The sequence below is a fragment of the Bombina bombina genome, chromosome 6 (genome assembly GCF_027579735.1).
Source record: "Bombina bombina isolate aBomBom1 chromosome 6, aBomBom1.pri, whole genome shotgun sequence".
NCBI lineage: Eukaryota > Metazoa > Chordata > Amphibia > Anura > Bombinatoridae > Bombina > Bombina bombina.
The window spans coordinates 743,341,391-743,364,390 of record NC_069504.1 but is presented as its reverse complement, the minus strand read 5'-3'; the positions used below and the strand labels follow the sequence as shown (position 1 = coordinate 743,364,390).

Genomic DNA, 23,000 nt, shown 5'->3' with positions numbered 1-23,000 from the left:
GGATTCAGAAGGGTACAGAATTGGTTTCAAGATAAGACCTCCTGCAAAGAGATTTTTTCTTTCCCGTGTCCCAGTAAATCCAGCGAAGGCTCAAGCATTTCTGAAATGTGTTTCAGATCTAGAGTTAGCTGGAGTAATTATGCCAGTTCCAGTTCTGGAACAGGGGCTGGGGTTTTATTCAAATCTCTTCATTGTACCAAAGAAGGAGAATTCCTTCAGACCAGTTCTGGATCTAAAAATATTGAATCGTTATGTAAGGATACCAACATTCAAAATGGTAACTGTAAGGACTATCCTGCCTTTTGTTCAGCAAGGGCATTATATGTCTACAATAGATTTACAGGATGCATATCTGCATATTCCGATTCATCCAGATCACTATCAGTTTCTGAGATTCTCTTTCCTAGACAAGCATTACCAGTTTGTGGCTCTGCCGTTTGGCCTAGCAACAGCTCCAAGAAATTTTACAAAGGTTCTCGGTGCCCTTCTGTCTGTAATCAGAGAACAGGGTATTGTGGTATTTCCTTATTTACACGATATCTTGGTACTTGCTCAGTCTTCACATTTAGCAGAATCTCATACGAATCGACTTGTGTTGTTTCTTCAAGACCATGGTTGGAGGATCAATTTACTAAAAAGTTCATTGATTCCTCAGACAAGGGTAACCTTTTTGGGTTTCCAGATAGATTCAGTGTCCATGACTCTATCTTTGACAGACAAGAGACGTCTAAAATTGATATCAGCTTGTCGAAACCTTCAGTCACAATCATTCCCTTCGGTAGCCTTATGCATGTATTCTAGGTCTTATGACTGCTGCATCGGACGCGATCCCCTTTGCTCGTTTTCACATGCGACCTCTTCAGCTTTGTATGCTGAACCAATGGTGCAGGGATCACACAAAGATATCTCAATTAATATCTTTAAAACCGATTGTACAACACTCTCTGACGTGGTGGACAGATCACCATCGTTTAGTTCAGGGGGCTTCTTTTGTTCTTCCGACCTGGACTGTAATTTCAACAGATGCAAGTCTTACAGGTTGGGGAGCTGTGTGGGGGTCTCTGACGGCACAAGGGGTTTCGGAGTCTCAGGAGGTGAGATTACCGATCAATATTTTGGAACTCCGTGCAATTTTCAGAGCTCTTCAGTCTTGGCCTCTTCTAAAGAGAGAATCGTTCATTTGTTTTCAGACACACAATGTCACAACTGTGGCATACATCAATCATCAAGGAGGGACTCACAGTCCTCTAGCTATGAAAGAAGTATCTCGAATTCTGGTTTGGGCGGAATCCAGCTCCTGTCTAGTTTCTGCGGTTCATATCCCAGGTATAGACAATTGGGAAGCGGATTATCTCAGTCGCCACACGTTACATCCGGGCGAATGGTCTCTTCACCCAGAGGTATTTCTTCAGATTGTTCAAATGTGGGGACTTCCAGAAATAGATCTGATGGCCTCTCATCTAAACAAGAAACTTCCCAGGTATCTGTCCAGATCCAGGGATCCTCAAGCGGAAGCAGTGGATGCATTGTCACTTCCTTGGAAGTATCATCCTGCTTATATCTTTCCACCTCTAGTTCTTCCAAGAGTGATCTCCAAGATTCTGAAGGAATGCTCGTTTGTTCTGCTGGTAGCTCCAGCATGGCCTCACAGGTTTTGGTATGCGGATCTTGTCCGGATGGCTTCTTGCCAACCGTGGACTCTTCCGTTAAGACCAGACCTTCTGTCGCAAGGTCCTTTTTTCCATCAGGATCTCAAATCCTTAAATTTAAAGGTATGGAGATTGAACGCTTGATTCTTAGTCAAAGAGGTTTCTCTGACTCTGTGATTAATACTATGTTACAGGCTCGTAAATCTGTATCTAGGGAGATATATTATAGAGTCTGGAAGACTTATATTTCTTGGTGTCTTTCTCGTCATTTTTCCTGGCATTCTTTTAGAATTCCGAGAATTTTACAGTTTCTTCAGGATGGTTTGGATAAAGGTTTGTCTGCAAGTTCATTGAAAGGACAAATCTCTGCTCTTTCTGTTCTTTTTCACAGAAAGATTGCTAATCTTCCTGATATTCATTGTTTTGTACAAGCTTTGGTTCGTATAAAACCTGTTATTAAGTCAATTTCTCCTCCTTGGAGTTTAAATTTGGTTCTGGGGGCTCTTCAAGCTCCTCCGTTTGAACCTATGCATTCATTGGACATTAAATTACTTTCTTGGAAAGTTTTCTTCCTTTTGGCTATCTCTTCTGCCAGAAGAGTTTCTGAATTATCTGCTCTTTCTTGTGAGTCTCCTTTTCTGATTTTTCACCAGGATAAGGCGGTGTTGCGAACTTCTTTTGAATTTTTACCTAAGGTTGTGAATTCCAACAACATTAGTAGAGAAATTGTGGTTCCTTCATTATGTCCTAATCCTAAGAATTCTAAGGAAAGATCATTGCATTCTTTGGATGTAGTTAGAGCTTTGAAATATTATGTTGAAGCTACTAAGACTTTCCGAAAGACTTCTAGTCTATTTGTTATCTTTTCCGGTTCTAGGAAAGGTCAGAAGGCCTCTGCCATTTCTTTGGCATCTTGGTTGAAATCTTTAATTCATCATGCTTATGTCGAGTCGGGTAAAACTCCGCCTCAAAGGATTACAGCTCATTCTACTAGGTCAGTTTCTACTTCCTGGGCGTTTAGGAATGAAGCTTCGGTTGATCAGATTTGCAAAGCAGCAACTTGGTCTTCTTTGCTTACTTTTACTAAATTCTACCATTTTGATGTGTTTTCATCTTCTGAAGCTGTTTTTGGTAGAAAAGTACTTCAGGCAGCTGTTTCAGTTTGAATCTTCTGCTTATATTTTCAGTTTTTTTCATTATAAAATGTAATCTTTATTTTGGGTGTGGATTATTTTTCAGCGGAATTGGCTGTCTTTATTTTATCCCTCCCTCTCTAATGACTCTTGCGTGGAAAGATCCACATCTTGGGTAGTCATTATCCCATACGTCACTAGCTCATGGACTCTTGCTAATTACATGAAAGAAAACATAATTTATGTAAGAACTTACCTGATAAATTAATTTCTTTCATATTAGCAAGAGTCCATGAGGCCCACCCTTTTTGTGGTGGTTATGATTTTTTTTGTATAAAGCACAATTATTCCAATTCCTTATTTTTTATGCTTTCGCACTTTTTTCTTATCACCCCACTTCTTGGCTATTCGTTAAACTGATTTGTGGGTGTGGTGAGGGTGTATTTGTAGGCATTTTGAGGTTTGGGAAACTTTGCCACTCCTGGTAGGAATGTATATCCCATACGTCACTAGCTCATGGACTCTTGCTAATATGAAAGAAATGAATTTATCAGGTAAGTTCTTACATAAATTATGTTTTTCAACAGTAAAATGTACTTCTATTATCAAATTTACTAGATTTGGTATCCTTTGCTGAAGGAGCTACAATGCACTACTGCAAGATAGCTGAGCACATAGGGTGAGGTGAAGACAAGATTCAAATACGTGCTACCAACAATCAGAAGCTAGTTTCCAGTAGTAGCATTGCTGCTCCTGTCCTATCTAGCGGATTTTCACAAAGTATATCAAGAGAGCAAAGCAAATTAAACTATATAAGCAAGTTGGAAAGTTGTTTAAAATTGCATGCCTTAGCTGAATCCATGTTTAATTTATTTCCATAAGGCAGGGAGATTCCACGACTTCATTCCTTACTGTTGGGAAATACAACACCTGGCCACCAGGAGGCGGCAAAGACACCCCAGCCAAAGGCTTTAATATCCTTCCCACTTCCCCTATCCTCCCTGTCATTCTTTGCCTTTTGTCACTAGAGGAGGATGGCAGAGAAGTGTCAGAAGATTTGGATAGTCCTTACCTGGTATGTTCCCTTCAAAAGAGGACTGGAGTTTTAAGTAATCATACAAACCTCTCAGTGAGAGTATTGATGAAAAGTAGTCTGGAGATGAAGGGAAAGTTTTTCTGCGAAACCATCCAGACTGTTAGCTAACAACTCCTGAGCAATCGGTGTTGACAAGTTTCACTGCTTGCTTTTAATCACTCAGGTCCCTGTCAGAGCGTCTCTACAAGACTGTCACACCTGAGAGGCTGTATCTGTTCCACTGCATGGATCCTAGAGGGTAAGTTCGGTTTTAGCAGGGACTCCTGTATATGGTCACAGTGTGACTCCTCTATACCTCAATAGGATCAAGGGATTAGGGAGATTATTGGGAACAGTTATGGGGATGTTTATGTTCTGCATTATGTTTGGGCTCATAAGACTGTTTTCTTCATAAATGGAAAGTGTCCACAGTTGAATTAATTAATTTTGGGAATTACATAATAATGTTTGTGTCATTGCTGTGAAATTTGTGAGATGAGGCCCTGGCAATGGGTGGACTTAGTTTCACTTCCGGGAGTATTTGCGCAGCAGATTTGGCGCTTTCTCCCTAGTGCAGGGTCAGTCCTGCAAGGCATTCCTTGGCCTACTTGACGACTTTGCTTGACCGGCGGTGCAGGAGCCGTAACGGCCATTGGAGGTTATAAGGGTGCCATTTTTATTATATCTATATATATATATATATATATATATCTAGTCCGTAATAAAGCACAAGCATAAGGTAAAATATGGCGATCCGACCCAGGCATCTACGCCAACGTATATTTAGAAAAGATTATCCACTGATGAGGACGACTCAAACTCTTCGGAGGACGTTCCTTCTGGGTCGGAGTCTGTCATCTAAAGCTCCTACGGCAGAGGAGCCTGACTTTCGGTTTAGGATGGAAAATTTGCGCTTTTTGCTGAAGGAAGTGCTTGCTACCCTCGAGTTTCCACAACCGAAGCTACCGGAGGAAATTTTGATACCTAAGCTTTGATAAAGTATATGAGGACAGGGTGGTGCCTCAGACCTTCCCGGTTCCTGTTAAGATGGCTAACATTATTAAGAATGAATGGGAGAGATTAGGCTCTTCTTTCTTTCATGTAATTAGCAAGAGTCCATGAGCTAGTGACGTATGGGATATACATTCCTACCAGGAGGGGCAAAGTTTCCCAAACCTCAAAATGCCTATAAATACACCCCTCACCACACCCACAATTCAGTTTTACAAACTTTGCCTCCGATGGAGGTGGTGAAGTAAGTTTGTGCTAGATTCTACGTTGATATGCGCTCCGCAGCAAGTTGGAGCCCGGTTTTCCTCTCAGCGTGCAGTGAATGTCAGAGGGATGTGAGGAGAGTATTGCCTATTTGAATGCAGTGATTTCCTTCTAAGGGGTCTATTTCATAGGTTCTCTGTTATCGGTCGTAGAGATTCATCTCTTACCTCCCTTTTCAGATCGACGATATACTCTTATATATACCATTACCTCTGCTGATTCTCGTTTCAGTACTGGTTTGGCTATCTGCTATATGTAGATGAGTGTCCTGGGGTAAGTAAGTCTTATTTTCTGTGACACTCCTAGCTATGGTTGGGCACTTTGTTTATAAAGTTCTAAATATATGTATTCAAACATTTATTTGCCTTGACTCAGAATGTTCAACTTTCCTTATTTTCAGACAGTCAGTTTCATATTTGGGATAATGCATTTTAATTTAACATTTTTCTTACCTTAAAATTTGACTTTTTCCCTGTGGGCTGTTAGGCTCGCGGGGGCTGAAAATGCTTCATTTTATTGCGTCATTCTTGGCGCGGACTTTTTTGGCGCAAAAATTCTATTTCCGTTTCCGGCGTCATACGTGTCGCCGGAAGTTGCGTCATTTTTTGACGTTATTTTGCGCCAAAAATGTTGGCGTTCCGGATGTGGCGTCATTTTTGGCGCCAAAAAGCATTTAGGCGCCAAATAATGTGGGCGTCTTATTTGGCGCAAAAAAATATGGGCATCACTTTTGTCTCCACATTATTTAAGTCTCATTCTTTTTTGCTTCTGGTTGCTAGAAGCTTGTTCTTTGGCATTTTTTCCCATTCCTGAAACTGTCATTTAAGGAATTTGATCAATTTTGCTTTATATATATGTTGTTTTTTCTCTTACATATTGCAAGATGTCTCACGTTGCATCTGAGTCAGAAGATACTACAGGAAAATCGCTGTCAAGTGCTGAATCTACCAAAGCGAAGTGTATCTGCTGTAAACTTTTGGTAGCTATTCCTCCAGCTGTTGTTTGTATTGATTGTCATGACAAACTTGTTAAAGCAGATAATATTTCCTTTAGTAAAGTACCATTGCCTGTTGCAGTTCCTTCAACATCTAAGGTGCAGAATGTTCCTGATAATATAAGAGATTTTGTTTCTGAATCCATAAAGAAGGCTATGTCTGTTATTTCTCCTTCTAGTAAACGTAAAAAATCTTTTAAAACTTCTCTCCCTACAGATGAATTTTTAAATGAACATCATCATTCTGATTCTGATGATTCCTCTGGTTCAGAGGATTCTGTCTCAGAGGTTGATGCTGATAAATCTTCATATTTATTTAAAATGGAATTTATTCGTTCTTTACTTAAAGAAGTACTAATTGCTTTAGAAATAGAGGATTCTGGTCCTCTTGATACTAATTCTAAACGTTTAGATAAGGTATTTAAAGCTCCTGTGGTTATTCCAGAAGTTTTTCCTGTTCCTAATGCTATTTCTGCAGTAATTTCCAAAGAATGGGATAGTTTGGGTAATTCATTTACTCCTTCTAAACGTTTTAAGCAATTATATCCTGTGCCGTCTGACAGATTAGAATTTTGGGACAAGATCCCTAAAGTTGATGGGGCTATTTCTACCCTTGCTAAACGTACTACTATTCCTACGTCAGATGGTACTTCGTTTAAGGATCCTCTAGATAGGAAAATTGAGTCCTTTCTAAGAAAAGCTTATCTGTGTTCAGGTAATCTTCTTAGACCTGCTATATCTTTGGCTGATGTTGCTGCAGCTTCAACTTTTTGGTTGGAAACTTTAGCGCAACAAGTAACACATCGTGATTCTCATAATATTATTATTCTTCTTCAGCATGCTAATAATTTTATCTGTGATGCCATTTTTGATATTATCAGAGTTGATGTCAGGTTTATGTCTCTAGCTATTTTAGCTAGAAGAGCTTTATGGCTTAAAACTTGGAATGCTGATATGGCTTCTAAATCAACTTTTCTTTCCATTTCTTTCCAGGGTAACAAATTATTTGGTTCTCAGTTGGATTCCATTATTTCAACTGTTACTGGTGGGAAAGGAACTTTTTTACCACAGGATAAAAAATCTAAAGGTAAAAACAGGGCTAATAATCGTTTTCGTTCCTTTCGTTTCAACAAAGAACAAAAGCCTGATCCTTCATCCTCAGGAGCAGTTTCAGTTTGGAGACCATCTCCAGTCTGGAATAAATCCAAGCCAGCTAGAAAGGCAAAGCCTGCTTCTAAGTCCACATGAAGGTGCGGCCCTCATTCCAGCTCAGCTGGTAGGGGGCAGGTTACGTTTTTTCAAGGAAATTTGGATCAATTCTGTTCACAATCTTTGGATTCAGAGCATTGTTTCAGAAGGGTACAGAATTGGTTTCAAGTTGAGACCTCCTGCAAAGAGATTTTTTCTTTCCCGTGTCCCAGTAAATCCAGTAAAAGCTCAAGCATTTCTGAAATGTGTTTCAGATCTAGAGTTGACTGGAGTAATTATGCCAGTTCCAGTTCCGGAACAGGGGATGGGGTTTTATTCAAATCTCTTCATTGTACCAAAGAAGGAGAATTCTTTCAGACCAGTTCTGGATCTAATAATATTGAATCGTTATGTAAGGATACCAACGTTCAAGATGGTAACTGTAAGGACTATCTTACCTTTTGTTCAGCAAGGGAATTATATGTCCACAATAGATTTACAGGATGCATATCTGCATATTCCGATTCATCCAGATCATTATCGGTTCCTGAGATTCTCGTTTCTGGACAAGCATTACCAGTTTGTGGCTCTGCCGTTTGGCCTAGCTACAGCTCCAAGAATTTTTACAAAGGTTCTCGGTGCCCTGCTGTCTGTAATCAGAGAACAGGGTATTGTGGTATTTCCTTATTTGGACGATATCTTGGTACTTGCTCAGTCTTTACATTTAGCAGAATCTCATACGAATCGACTTGTGTTGTTTCTTCAAGATCATGGTTGGAGGATCAATTTACCAAAAAGTTCTTTGATTCCTCAGACAAGGGTAACCTTTCTGGGTTTCCAGATGGATTCAGTGTCCATGACTCTGTCTTTAACAGACAAGAGACGTCTAAAGTTGATTACAGCTTGTCGAAACCTTCAGTCACAATCATTCCCTTCGGTAGCCTTATGCATGGAAATTCTAGGTCTTATGACTGCTGCATCGGACGCGATCCCCTTTGCTCGTTTTCACATGCGACCTCTTCAGCTTTGTATGCTGAATCAATGGTGCAAGGATTACACGAAGATATCTCAATTAATATCTTTAAAACCGATTGTTCGACACTCTCTAACATGGTGGACAGATCACCATCGTTTAATTCAGGGGGCTTCTTTTGTGCTTCCGACCTGGACTGTAATTTCAACAGATGCAAGTCTCACAGGTTGGGGAGCTGTGTGGGGATCTCTGACGGCACAAGGAGTTTGGGAATCTCAGGAGGTGAGATTACCGATCAATATTTTGGAACTCCGTGCAATTTTCAGAGCTCTTCAGTTTTGGCCTCTTCTGAAGAGAGAATCGTTCATTTGTTTTCAGACAGACAATGTCACAACTGTGGCATACATCAATCATCAAGGAGGGACTCACAGTCCTCTGGCTATGAAAGAAGTATCTCGAATTTTGGTTTGGGCGGAATCCAGCTCCTGTCTAATCTCTGCAGTTCATATCCCAGGTGTAGACAATTGGGAAGCGGATTATCTCAGTCGCCAAACGTTGCATCCGGGCGAATGGTCTCTTCACCCAGAGGTATTTCTTCAGATTGTTCAAATGTGGGAACTTCCAGAAATAGATCTGATGGCGTCCCATCTAAACAAGAAACGTCCCAGGTATCTGTCCAGATCCCGGGATCCTCAGGCGGAGGCAGTGGATGCATTATCACTTCTTTGGAAGTATCATCCTGCCTATATCTTTCCGCCTCTAGTTCTTCTTCCAAGAGTAATCTCCAAGATTCTGAAGGAATGCTCGTTTGTTCTGCTGGTAGCTCCGGCATGGCCTCACAGGTTTTGGTATGCGGATCTTGTCCGGATGGCCTCTTGCCAACCGTGGACTCTTCCGTTAAGACCAGACCTTCTGTCACAAGGTCCTTTTTTCCATCAGGATCTGAAATCCTTAAATTTAAAGGTATGGAGATTGAACGCTTGATTCTTGGTCAAAGAGGTTTCTCTGACTCTGTGATTAATACTATGTTACAGGCTCGTAAATCTGTATCTCGAGAGATATATTATAGAGTCTGGAAGACTTATATTTCTTGGTGTCTTTCTCATTATTTTTCCTGGCATTCTTTTAGAATACCGAGAATTTTACAGTTCCTTCAGGATGGTTTAGATAAGGGTTTGTCCGCAAGTTCTTTGAAAGGACAAATCTCTGCTCTTTCTGTTCTTTTTCACAGAAAGATTGCTATTCTTCCTGATATTCATTGTTTTGTACAAGCTTTGGTTCGTATAAAACCTGTCATTAAGTCAATTTCTCCTCCTTGGAGTTTGAATTTGGTTCTGGGAGCTCTTCAAGCTCCTCCGTTTGAACCTATGCATTCATTGGACATTAAATTACTTTCTTGGAAAGTTTTGTTCCTTTTGGCCATCTCTTCTGCCAGAAGAGTTTCTGAATTATCTGCTCTTTCTTGTGAGTCTCCTTTTCTGATTTTTCATCAGGATAAGGCGGTGTTGCGAACTTCTTTTGAATTTTTACCTAAAGTTGTGAATTCCAACAACATTAGTAGAGAAATTGTGGTTCCTTCATTATGTCCTAATCCTAAGAATTCTAAGGAGAAATCGTTGCATTCTTTGGATGTTGTTAGAGCTTTGAAATATTATGTTGAAGCTACGAAATCTTTTCGTAAGACTTCTAGTCTATTTGTTATCTTTTCCGGTTCTAGAAAAGGCCAGAAAGCTTCTGCCATTTCTTTGGCATCTTGGTTGAAATCTTTAATTCATCTTGCCTATGTTGAGTCGGGTAAATCTCCGCCTCAGAGAATTACAGCTCATTCTACTAGGTCAGTTTCTACTTCCTGGGCGTTTAGGAATGAAGCTTCGGTTGACCAGATCTGCAAAGCAGCAACTTGGTCCTCTTTGCATACTTTTACTAAATTCTACCATTTTGATGTATTTTCTTCTTCTGAAGCAGTTTTTGGTAGAAAAGTACTTCAGGCAGCGGTTTCAGTTTGAATCTTCTGCTTATGTTTTTCGTTAAACTTTATTTTGGGTGTGGATTATTTTCAGCAGGAATTGGCTGTCTTTATTTTATCCCTCCCTCTCTAGTGACTCTTGTGTGGAAAGATCCACATCTTGGGTAGTCATTATCCCATACGTCACTAGATCATGGACTCTTGCTAATTACATGAAAGAAAACATAATTTATGTAAGAACTTACCTGATAAATTCATTTCTTTCATATTAGCAAGAGTCCATGAGGCCCGCCCTTTTTTTGTGGTGGTTATGATTTTGTATAAAGCACAATTATTCCAATTCCTTATTTTATATGCTTTCGCACTTTATCACCCCACTTCTTGGCTATTCGTTAAACTGAATTGTGGGTGTGGTGAGGGGTGTATTTATAGGCATTTTGAGGTTTGGGAAACTTTGCCCCTCCTGGTAGGAATGTATATCCCATACATCACTAGCTCATGGACTCTTGCTAATATGAAAGAAATGAATTTATCAGGTAAGTTCTTACATAAATTATGTTTTTTCTCCTTCTTCCTTTAAGAAGCTGTTCCCCATCCCGGACTCTCAGCTCCAGCTATGGGGGACTGTTCCTAAGGTGGATGGTGCTATCTCTACGCTCGCAAAGCGGACGATTCCTCCTAAAGATAGTTTGTCATTTAATGAACTCATGGATAAAAAGTTATAGAATATGTTAAGAAAAATGTTTCAACATACAGGGTTTGTTTTTCAGCCGGCAGCGGCGGTAGCTCCGGTTGCCGGAGCTGCAACATATTGGTGGGAGGCTCTGTCTGACATGGTCGAGAGGGAGACGCCCCTCGGCGAGATACAGGAGAGAATTAAGGCTTTGACGGTCGCCAATTCTTTAATTTTGATGCCAATATGTAAATTATTCGCCTGAACGCTAAGGTGTCAGGTTTTTTCGTATTAGCCCGCAGGGCTCTGTGGCTAAAGTCATGGTCTGCGGACATGACCTCTAAGTCTAGACTGCTATCCCTTCCATTTCAGGGAAAGATCCTATTCTGTCCAGTATTAGACGAGATCATATCCATGGTTACGGGAGGCAAGGGCGCTTTCCTACCACAGGATAAGAAGTTTTACCCTAAGGGGTCTACTTTTCGTCCCTTTCGTGTGAACAAGGCCCAACGCCAACAGCCCGCCGCAAAAGCAGATCAGTCCAAGGGCACTTGGAAGCCAGCTCAGTCTTGGAAAAAGTCCAAGCCGAACAAGAAGCCTGCCGAAGCAAAGTCGGCATGAAGGGCTGGCCCCCGACCTGTCTCCGGGCTAAGTAGAGGGCAGACTATCTCTCTTCTCAGAAGCCTGGTTGCAGGATCTTCAGGACCCCCCTTGGGTTCTGAAGCTTGTCGCCCAAGGATACAGGATAGGGTTCAGATCTCATCCGCCCAGGGGAAGATTCCTCCGGTCAAACCGGTCTTCCAATCCTGAAAAGAGACACCTTTCTAGAATGTGTGAGGGATCTCCCCTCGGGGTAATTGTACTGGTTCCCCCAGCAGAAAGGGGTCTAGGGTACTATTCAAACCTTTTCGTGGTTCCAAAGAAGGAGGGCATGTTTCGCCCAATTCTGGACCTAAAATGTTTAAAAAAAATTCTGTCTGTTCCATCGTTCAAAATGGAAACAATCAGATCTATTCTGCCCCTAGTTCAAGAAGGTCAGTTTATGACTTACTTGAAGGATGCCTGCCTTCATGTGCCAATCCACAGGGACCACTTCAGGTTCCTGAGATTTGCATTCCTAGACCAACATTTCCACTTTGTGGCCCTTCCCTTTGGTCTGGCGACGGCTCTGAGAGTCTTCACAAAGGTTCTGGGGGCGCTACTTGTGGTTGCCAGATCCAGAGGCATTGCTGTGGCGCCATTTCTGGACGACATCCTAGTCCAGGCGCCGTAGTAAAGTCTCGCAGAGGATCACTCGAGGGCTCTTCTTCTTTTGCTCCAAACCCATGGTTGGAAGATAAACTCAGGAAAGAGCTTCCTGATTCCCAGCAACAGGGTGGAGTTCCTGGGAAAGATAATAGATTCTATATCCATGAGGATATTTATCACAGATCAGCGACGCAGGAAGATTGCGTCCACCTGTCTTGCCCTTCAGTCATCCTCCAGTCCATCGGTGGCTGATATGGAGGTGATCGGACTCATGGTGTCCAGCATTGATGTCATTCCATTTGCCAGGTTCCACCTCAGACCTCTTCAGTTATGCATGTTGAAACAGTTGAACGGCCATCATACAGACCTATCCCAACTGATTTTTTTGGACGTTCGGACGAGGAAATCCCTCTCTTGGTGGATCCGTCTGGAACAACTGTCCCAAGGAACATCCTTCCTGAGACCGTCCTGGGAGATTGTGACCACGTACGCGAGTTTGGCAGGATGGCGAGCTGTCTGGGGTGTCAGGATAGCACAGGGAAAATGGTCTCGAGAGGAGTCTCTCTTTCCGATCAATATTCTGGAACTTTGAGCGATCTACAATGCTCTGAAGACGTGGCCTCTATTGAGGTTGTTCAGCTTCATCAGATTCCAGACAGACATTACCTCGGTGGCCTACATCAAACACCGGGGGCTGGGGGGGGGATGAGAAGTTTTCTTAGAATGAGGTAGGTTTCTCGGATATTGGAATAGGCAGAGTCCCACAACTGCTCGCTCTCAGCCATCGACATTCCGGGTGTGGACAACTGGGAAGCTGATTTCCTCAGCAGGCAATCCTTCCATCTGGAGGAATGGTGGTCTCTCCGTCCTGAGGTGTTAACGGGGTTTTGTCACAGATGGGGGATGCCGGAGATAGACCTCGTGGTGTCCAGACTCAATTGCAAGCTACTCAGATACGGGTCGCGGTCCAGGGATCCCAAGGCAGAGCTGATAGATGCGTTAGCGGTGCCTTGGGGGTTTAACCTAATTTAGATTTTTTCACCATTGCCACTTCTACCTTGTGTAGTGGCCGCATCAAGCAGGAGCAAGCTTTGGCTATTCTGATTGCTTTGTTGTGACCGCGGAGGAACGTGGTTTGCGGATCTGGTGCGTATGTCTTCTTCTCCTCTATGGAGGTTACCCTGTCGCAGGGATCTGTTGGTACAGTGTCCCTTTCAACGTCAAACTCTAGATTCTCTGAGGTTGACTGCATGGAGATTGAACGCTTAGTCTTGGCCAAGAGAAGAGGGTTTTCTGAGAGAGTGATTGATACTTGTTCAGGCTAGGAAGCCGGTCACTCGTCGCATTTATCATAAGGTGTGAAGGACTTGTCCTGGTGTGAGAAGCATGGATATCCTTGGCACAAGGTTAAGGTATCCAGGATTCTGTCCTTTCTCCTGGATGGTTTGGAAAAAGGACTTGCCGCCAGTTTCTTGAAGGGACAGATTTCGGCATTGTTTTGTTGTACAAGAGACTCGCTGAGCTTCCTGATTTTCAGTCCTTTGTTCAGGCTCTCCCTAGAATCAGACCTGTTTTTAGACAGTCCGCTCCTCCCTGGAGTTTGAACTTGGTTCTGAGGGTATTGCAGAGGGTTCCATTTGAACCTATGCAATCTATTGACATTAAGATTCTTTCCTGGAAGGTTCTCTTTCTGCTGGCTATTGCATCGGCTCGCAGTGTCTCTGAGTTGGTGGCCTTGCAGTTTGAGCCTCCTTATTTGATATTTCAGGTTGATAAGGCTGTTCTGCGCACTGGTTTGGGATTTCTTCCCAAAGTTCTGTCTAACCGTAACATCGATCAGGAAATAGTTCCTTCTTTGTGTCCTAACCCCTCTTCTCCTAAGGAGAGGTTACTTCATAATTTGGACGTATTTCGAGCCTTGAAGTTTTATCTTCAGGCTACAAAGGAATTCAGACAATCTACGTCTCTGTGGTGTATGCAGGGAAGCGCAAGGGGCAGAAAGCCTCTTCTACTTTGTCCTTTTGGTTGAGGAGTATGATTCACTTAGCCTATGAGACAGCGGGACATAAGCCTCCTCAGAGGATCACGGCTCATTCGACTAGAGCTGTGGCTTCTTCTTGGGCCTTTAAGAATGAGTTCCCTATGGAGCAGATTTGTAAGGCGGCTACCTGGTCCTCCTTACATACCTTTACAAGGTTTTACAAATTTGACGTTTTTGCTTGGCGGAAGCTGTTTTTGGGAGAAAGGGTTTTACAGGCTGTGGTGCCTTAGATTAAGGTCCGCCCTTTTTTGCCCTCCTGTTTTTCATTGTGTCCTCTAGAGCAGAGCTTTCCAAACGTTTCATGTTGGTGACACACTTTTTAGACCTACATCATTTCGCAACACAGTAATTGAGTTGTTCTAGCAAACAGGAGGTTAAACTAACTTGTTTGAGATTCGGATACATACATAAATGATATAATGAAATGTATTTACAAGTAACAGTATGTAAGTATGTGCAAGAATTAACAAAAAGTTTAATAACACCAATAGCTACTTACTATTTTAATGGGTTGTATGAGGTGGATGGGATGAACACAGTTTCTGAATATTTAGTGCAATATTAGATTTAGACACTCACATTTCATCATCAAGCATTTTTAAGCTTCCACTTCCTATCCATATATGAAGAGCAGGAGCAGCAATGCACTACTGGGAGCTAGCTGCAAAAAAAACAACACTGACTTCTGACTTCAGCTCAGCGTTTAAGCTGCCGCCCTCAGCTCTGCGAGTCTGACTGACAACTGCCTGCGCTGCAATCACACTGCTACACTCACTGACTACAAATGCAGTTACAAGCCGATTTAGGAGACTACACGTGCAGTCAGGAGCCAATGTGCCGCCAAAGCCACCAATGGAAATAGTTTCAGTTCCCACTGAGCTGCGCCAATAGGTAAGGAGTATCTGTGACCCACTAGGTATCAATCACGTGTCAACCATGTGATATGCGTAGCAAACAGGCGGAAAGTCAGAAACCTAAAAACAATTGAAATTAACAAAAATTTGTGCTGAAGCAGGTACACACCTACACACTGCCACTGACACACTGTGTCACGACACACAGTTTGGAAAGCACTGCTCTAGATCTTGGGTACCTGATAATTTTATTTCCATCGAGGGTAGGAGAGTCCACGGCTCCCGCCCATTGCTCCGGTGGGCGGACCTAAATTTATTTTTTGTTTTTCTGGCACCATTTATGCCCTGATATTTCTCCTACTGTTCCTTGTTCCCTCTGCAGAATGACTGGGGGATGAGGGAAGTGGGGGATGTATTTAATCTTTTGGCTGGGTTGTCTTTGCCTCCTCCTGGTGGCCAGGTTCTTATTTCCCACAAGTAATGAATGAAGCTGTGGACTCTCCTCCCCTCAATGGAAATAAAATTATCAGGTAAGCATAATTTATGTTTTCCCTCAGGATAAGGCTGTTCTCTGTATATTACAAGAGTTGCTCCCAGTGGTGGTCTCCACTCATTTAATCAGTTTAAAGATGGTGCTTAAAGGGACATAATACTCATATGCTAAATCACTTGAAACTGATGCAGTATAACTGTAAAAAGCTGACAGGAAAATATCACCTGAGCTTCTCTATGTAAAAAAGGAAGATATTTTACCTCACAATTTCCTCAGCTCAGCAGAGTAAGTTCTGTGTAAAAAGTTATACTCAGCTGCTCCCAGCTGCAGGTAAAAAAATTAAAAAAAATGAAGAAATGAACAGCAGCCAATCAGCATCAGCAGTGCTGAGGTCAGGAACTCTTACTGTGATCTCATGAGATTTGACTTAACTCTCATGAGATTTCATAGTAAGCTTCCTTTACCTGATTGGTGAAATAATATGAGAGTGCACGATGCTAGTCCCTTCAGATGTCCCAGGACAGACACACTAAACTGCTGCTTAGAAATCCTTTACAATGGGAGGTGGCTACTGAGGAACTTTTGAGGTAAAATATCTTTCTTTTTTACATAGAGATGTTCAGGTGATATTTTCTAATCAGCTTTTTACAGCTATGCTGCATCACTTTCAAGTGTTTAAACATTTGGGTATTATGGCCCTTTAATGTCCTTTCATTATTGTAAGTGAAGTAACCAGATTACTAGAGGGCCGCTTGTGCCATTCGGCTCTTTTCAGAGCTGGAATTCTTCTTGTGAAAATGCAACACACTAATATCTGAATTTGCACGGATCTTAGTGTGTTGTACTTTCACAAGAAGAAATCTGCCTCTGAAAACAGAAGAAAGCAGCGAGTGGCCGCCGCCTTCCACATTTGACAGTGAACGAAAATGATGAATGCACATGTCTAATATTCAATGTCGTTTCTTAATCTGGCTGTTTTCGTCTTTCTGGTCTTTTTGTATTTTCATCCTCTACCTGTTATTAAAAAAAAAAAACTGTAGCTGAGGTGTGAAGAAGGGGATGGTACCTGCTCGGGGTTATCCTGAAGTTTCTCAAAGTGTTTACTATTCATTTGACTTGTCTTTATACATTATGGCCTCCTTTATTTGACGCCCTTCAGAATGTAATGGGATTTATCTAAGCTGCATTTCTTTACCCAGACTTTCACTTATTTTAGATGCAATATAGTCATTTTGTTTCATGCATGCTCTACTTTATTTTAATTATATTTTTAATTTTGCATCACTCTTAGGTTATCTCCTTTCGAAGCGTGAGGGACAAGCAGGTTCTCCAGAAAAACCTCTTTCTGATCTTGGTCGGTTGTCCTACATGGCATATTGGAAGAGTGTGGTACTGGAATGTCTTCACCACAATAGGGAGCGGGAGATGAGCATCAAGAGGCTTACCAAACTGACTGGAATCTGCCCTCAGGATATTGCTGCCACCCTTCAGCAATTACGTATGCTGGAGATGAGAGGGGACCGGTGAGTTAACAACCTTTTTTCTCTTATATTCTGTTGTGATTCCAAATGAAAAATCTGCAAGTGGTTAAAGGGACATGAAAATTAGAAACTGACACCCAAATATAAAAAATTTCTATGTCTTGGCTCTTATCAATGGGTAATACTTCCAGGTGAGAGATCCCTTCTGAGGGTGTGGACAGAACTGACCACTCCCCCTATGACCTGTTTATAGGTAACCTCTCTTTAACCTATTGCTACTACTTCTTGAGATGTCGAACTAAGTTAGGGGGACACACAAATCAGGGAGGAAACCTGTTAAGAACTACCCATGGATATGAGCCAAGATAAAGAAATGTCTTATATTTGGGTGTTCTTTTAATTATTTTGGCTCCCCTTGGGTAATACTTCCCAAGTGAGAAGACTGAGAAGCAGTGAAATAAAAACAAATGGGTGGGAAGACAAGATACTGCCAAATTAATTAAATTTTATTTAAACGTTACAACAAAAGAAGGCATCTTTTGACCAAATCTAGCAGAACTAGATTGTTTAACATATAATTTATGTGACACAAAATTAAGAGGTTCCTTTATGACTTCAGCCTTTCAGATCTTAGATGGGCAGCCTCAATCTCCATAGCTCACAAAGTTGCCATTGCTCTTGTAGAATGTGCTCTGAGCCCATATGGAAGTGGATTATTCCATAGCTCACAAAGTTGCCATTGCTCTTGTAGAATGTGCTCTGAGCCCATATGGAAGTGGATTATTCCTATTCAACTGGGCCATGGTAGTATTAGCTGGTGCTTGGCCTTGATCTGTGAATTATTTCCCAAGGAGAGCCACAATAGTCAAAATGTAGCTTCCATGGGTCAAATAGAGCATGCAAATTTAAGAGACTTTTCAGTATAGTCCGGTAAACAAATTTACTTTACTCTTTTGGTATTCTTTGTTGAAAAGCATACCTAGGAAGGCTAAGGAGAACCATTGGACTACTGGGATCTAGCTGGTGATTCCTAGCTGCATATTATTGGCTTACCAAATGTATTTACCCAAGTCCTAGTAGTGTATTACTGCTCTAGATCTGACGCTTACTTTGTATTAGAGCATCTTATTATTGCACTATTGCTTGCCTGTAACACATTAGGGCATTTACTTTGGCACTTTTATGTCTCTTAGGAATATTACTTCTTGGATAGGTAATATTTTCTAAAATTAGTTGAGCTCCAACTCTATATTTTAGATTGATCATTTACTGAAATGGCTAAGAGGGTTTAATGTTAACTTTAAAGCTACTGCAATGGTCTATGTCACCTGTCCTGATCCCACTGGGTCCTTATTGGGAATCTTGATGTGAGTTCACTGTATACCTGTGTGATGCCATCCATGTGGTCCAAGGGGCTGTATGTGGTCCAGTATACCAAATGAAGATTTATCTCTCTGAAAATATTGGTGATGTTTAATATTAAATCGATATTGTATTCTATACTACTGCAAGGGTCCAAGTCACTCATCCTGATCCCACAAGGCTCTCATAGAGATTTGAATTCACCAGATTCCTTTGTGTTGCATCTCTGAGGTTAAAGGGGTAGCGTCGTCCCTGTTACAGAGTATACCTAATAAAGATTTATTATTTGCAAGTTGTTAAAATGTTACCTACTAATGGAGAGCTTTGAATAATTAATCGGGCTCAAACTCTATATCCCTTCAATTGTTCTTTAGTCTGTTTCCAGTTCTAAGTGTTTGTGATTCAAGGGACATGAAACCCAATTGTTTTTCTTAAATCATTTAGAAAGATCATGCAATTTTAAACAACCTTTCCAGTTTACTTCTATTATCAAATTAGCTTCATTCTCTTGCTATCCTTTGTTGAATAGCATACTCGGAAGCTGCTGATTTGTGGCTGCACATAGATGCCTCGTGTAAAGAATGAAGCAAATTAGATAATAGAAGTAAAATGGAATGTTGTTTACAATTGCGTTATCTATCTAAATCATTAAATTACAATTTTGGGTTTCATGTCCCTTTAAGCTCCAAAGTTAGATCTATCTTTTTACTTAAAATAGAGAAGCGATTTAACATGATCTCTCTTTACACTGCTCTTCTCAAATGTTCCAAGTCCCCTATCCTGATCAGTCTGTGCCCTCATGGCAGGTCCTAAGTCGGGAGAGTTTATTGGGATCCTTTGTGTTGCATCTCTTTGGTTTTAAGGATGCTATTTTCCCTGTGACTGAGTACTGTATATTAAATTAAGATTTGTTGGTTTACTGAAAATGTTGAAGCAGTTTAAAGGGACAGTCTACTTTAAAATTGTTTAAAATGATAATCCCTTTATTACACATTCCCCAGTTTTGCATAACCAATGCTGTTATATTTAAAAAAAAAAAAAAAAAAAAAATTATATAACCTCTGTGATTACTTAAGCCCCTGCAGGCTGCCCCTTATCTCAATGTTGTTTTTTTTACAATTTTGCATTTTAGAAAATCAGTGCAGGTTCAAGTATAACCATTATCTTTCTCCATGGGAGTGAGCACAATGTTATCTATGTGGCACACATGAGCTAGCACTGTCTGGCTGTTGTGCAATTAGAGGTTATAAAGTATATTAATATAATAATGCTGGAGAATGGGTAGTAAAGGCGTTATCTATCTTTTTAAACAACAACAAAAATAAAGTAGTTCTGTGGAGTTTGCGTTTATTGGTTTTAGAACTGGACTATTTAACTTAATTTGTAACTCTTCCTTACACCATTTTCTTCATAAATGGAAAGAGTCCACAGCTGCATTCAGTACTTTTGAGAATTTAGAACCTGGCCACCAGGAGGAGGCAAAGACACCCCAGCCAAAGGCTTAAATACTCCTCCCACTTCCCTCATCCCCCAGTCATTCTTTGCCTTTCGTCCCAGGAGGTTGGCAGAGAAGTGTCAGAAGTTTTCGATAGTTTCTTATGGAGGGTAGTACTCTTCGGCATGGGACTAGAATTTTAAGTAGTCCTGTCAGCCTCTCAGTGAGATCATGGGTGAAAGTTAGTCTGGAGATGCAGGGAGAGTCTTCCTGCTAAACCTTTCCGACTCATAATAACAGCTCCACAAGCAATCAAAGTTGACGAGTTTTGCTGCCTGCTTTTTTCTCTCAAGTCCATGGCAGAGGCGACGCTACTATCTGTCACACTTGAAGGGCCGTGTTCCTGTTCCACGGCGTAGATTCCGGTAAGATCGTTTCATTTTACTTTCATTACGGATGTATCGTATTTTCAACTGTTTATCCGAGAGGGGCTACAACCTTTCGGGGATAACTTTAACATAGGGTCTCAGTGAGGCTCCTTTTTGTATCTAAGAACCAAGGGTTAATATCTCCTGAGGGTGATTATTGAACAGGGGGGTTTATAATCATGTTTATGTGATTCTGTCTGCTACTGTGTAGTGTTGCTTCAGCTCATGGCTAGTGACACTGCCTTTTCGGTCGGGCGTGCTTTTGCATGGACTGCACGGTTTACCTTGTGACCCCATTTCCGTTTTCCTGACCGCATGGGGACGGAGAAATCCTGGTCCGCAGGTGTCTGGTTCTCTGGAGGCGGCAGTGTCCCAGTTATGTAGGATTCTTGGAGTTGGATGTCTCTGATTTAGACTATACTTCTTGCAAAGAATATTAATTGGCCCGGGTGATACATGCCCATCAGTTATGTTCCGAATGCCTTTTAGAGTGCTCTGTTCCTCAGGATAGGGAGATTGGGTGCCCACTGAGCCATCCGTCTCTGGGGATTCTATTTCTCACGAGACGAGTTCCCTACCATCAACTCTTACTACGCATGCAGGTAACCCAAATGCTACTTATCCTTTCTAGCGACTGTGACCTGTTCCCACCGGAGGTTACGACACGGTTCCGCATGGCCATATCTTTGGTGCTGGCGCATCTGCACCTCTCAGGAGTGTGCTTACGATATTGTCCGTGTTTTGTTAACCGGGGCTCGACTGGTCAAATTCAGCCTTCCGGGGGAACGAGTGCCCCTGAGGCCTCAGGGAGTCAACCTTTGGAGCCGGTAATTATTTTTGTCCCGGCGTAGGTATGTTGTTCCTTTCGTTATAGACTGGCGCGCCTTTGTGTCCTACTAAAGCACGTTTTTGGCGTTGCTGGAGGATCCCACTCTGTCTTACTCTTCAACTGGCTTGCATGCATAGACATAAGGGGATGAAGTAATCCTCTTAGTCTTTATTTGTGTATCCTTTTCCAGTTCTGAGCTAAGTCTTGGACCCCTGTTGGGCTGGTCTTGCGTGTCTCTCCGTTCTTCTTGGGCGATAACCTACGGGTTGCCTTATCTTTTATTTTCATCCGGTGAGGGTGATTTTTATTTGGTTTAAAGCTCGTGGTGTGATGTTTGCTTTGGGAACTTTCCTCCCTGGAATTGGTACTCGAGATTTTGTGGTCGCTCTGTTTACAAAAGTCTGTCTGACTGTTCTTTTTCCCTCCATCTCCGGGGGAGTCTCTATGTGGCCTTGACAGTGCTGGGGCCCTTGGTTTCAGGCTGGTCCTGACTGGGTACAAATCCTTCTGTCTTTGAGGCCTAGTTCAGACACATGGCACCTTTTTATGTCCGGTTGGTCCGCTGAGGGTGCCTAGTGATCACAATATCATTTGTTTGATTGTCTTGTTTTACAAGCTTCAACTAGCATCCTGAGAGGACGTGAGGGTCGTGGTTGCTTAGGGGCATGGGGGATTGGTTCCATCCTCATTCGCCTTTCAATCTAGTGGGCCGGGACATGCTCAGTCGTTTCTGAATTTTTCGGGAACTAGTGTTCCTTCTCGTTGTGGGTTGGAGGATTTAGGTTTTTCATACCGCCGTTCTTACGGTTTTGCCTTTCATGGTCTCTTTAGAAGTGTCATTTTAGGACTTGTTCCTTTTAGAGGTTCTCTTCCTTTGGGTCTGGACTTTCTGGACTTGGTCTGGTTTTCCTGGCGGCTTTGGCTGCTTAATTAGGAAGTGAAAGCTGTGAGGCTCTGTCTTCCTTCTGGAGTTAGTCGCCTCCATATCAGGGGCGATAGGAGGTGTTGTCTCTTTCCAAACTTTTTTCTTATGGGATGTTTTTCTGCCTGGGTTTGGGATGCTTTGCATTCTTCTCCCTTGGGTGTGGTCCACTGGAATGTTAATCTGAAAGGATTATGGAGACTAGCCTTTCTCTAGCCTGCCTTTCAACTCTTTCGGGTGACTCTGTTCTTGTTTTCATTTCCCTTAGTGCTGCCCTTGGGGCCTTTGGGCGCTAGAGAAATTGCGTGACTTTGTCGTGGCCTAGTACCTTGCTGGGGGGGTGTTGACCTCCGGCTAAGGGTGTTCTCTTCCCTTTGGGCTGGGAAATACGAGTGATTCCTGTACCCGTTCTCATCCCCTGTGAGGTCTGATTGCTTCAGACGGGGTATCTTGTGTTCACTGAGGGTGTCGTTCATTCTAGGACGATTCTGGGTCCGGAGTTCTTGTCTTGGATGTCTGGAGACTTATGATCCAGTGGACTGGTTCGCGACGACCCAGTTTTTTTTCAGGTACCCTATGTTGCGACATAGGGGCTAGCTCATTGGGCTTGCAAGCAGGTAGGCCAGAGTTCTCATCCACCTTCAGGTACTGGTTATAAACTTTAATGCCGGACTTGTCCTTCGGATGGAATGTGCTCCACTATGGGGAATTTTTTTCTCTGTTGAGTCAACAGTGATGTCTGGATGATTTTTCATTCGGTCCGTGTTTTGATCATACTATGACTTCATGTCTTGTGGACATGTACGCTGTTCTTATCTGAGCCCATCCCTTTGGAGGGGATAGTTTATCTTCCTTATGAGTTGGGGGTTCTATCTGGATGGTCTTTGTCCAGCCCTGTGTGTAGGAAGTTTGATCAGGTGGCTTGTTTCTGTAAGGGGCAGCATCTGCTGCTTTGTTCCACCTGTTGGAAATTGCTCTCTC

The 23,000-nt window shown here is 42.1% G+C and overlaps 1 protein-coding gene across 1 annotated transcript in view; it reads left to right on the top strand.

Annotated features, from left to right (window-relative positions):
- The window catches only part of KAT6A (lysine acetyltransferase 6A), a 646,904-nt gene that overhangs the window by 517,726 nt on the left and 106,178 nt on the right, over window positions 1-23,000 (top strand). The window contains 1 exon segment of the mRNA XM_053719413.1: window positions 16,854-17,085. Within this exon segment, the coding sequence (XP_053575388.1) occupies window positions 16,854-17,085 (232 nt within the window).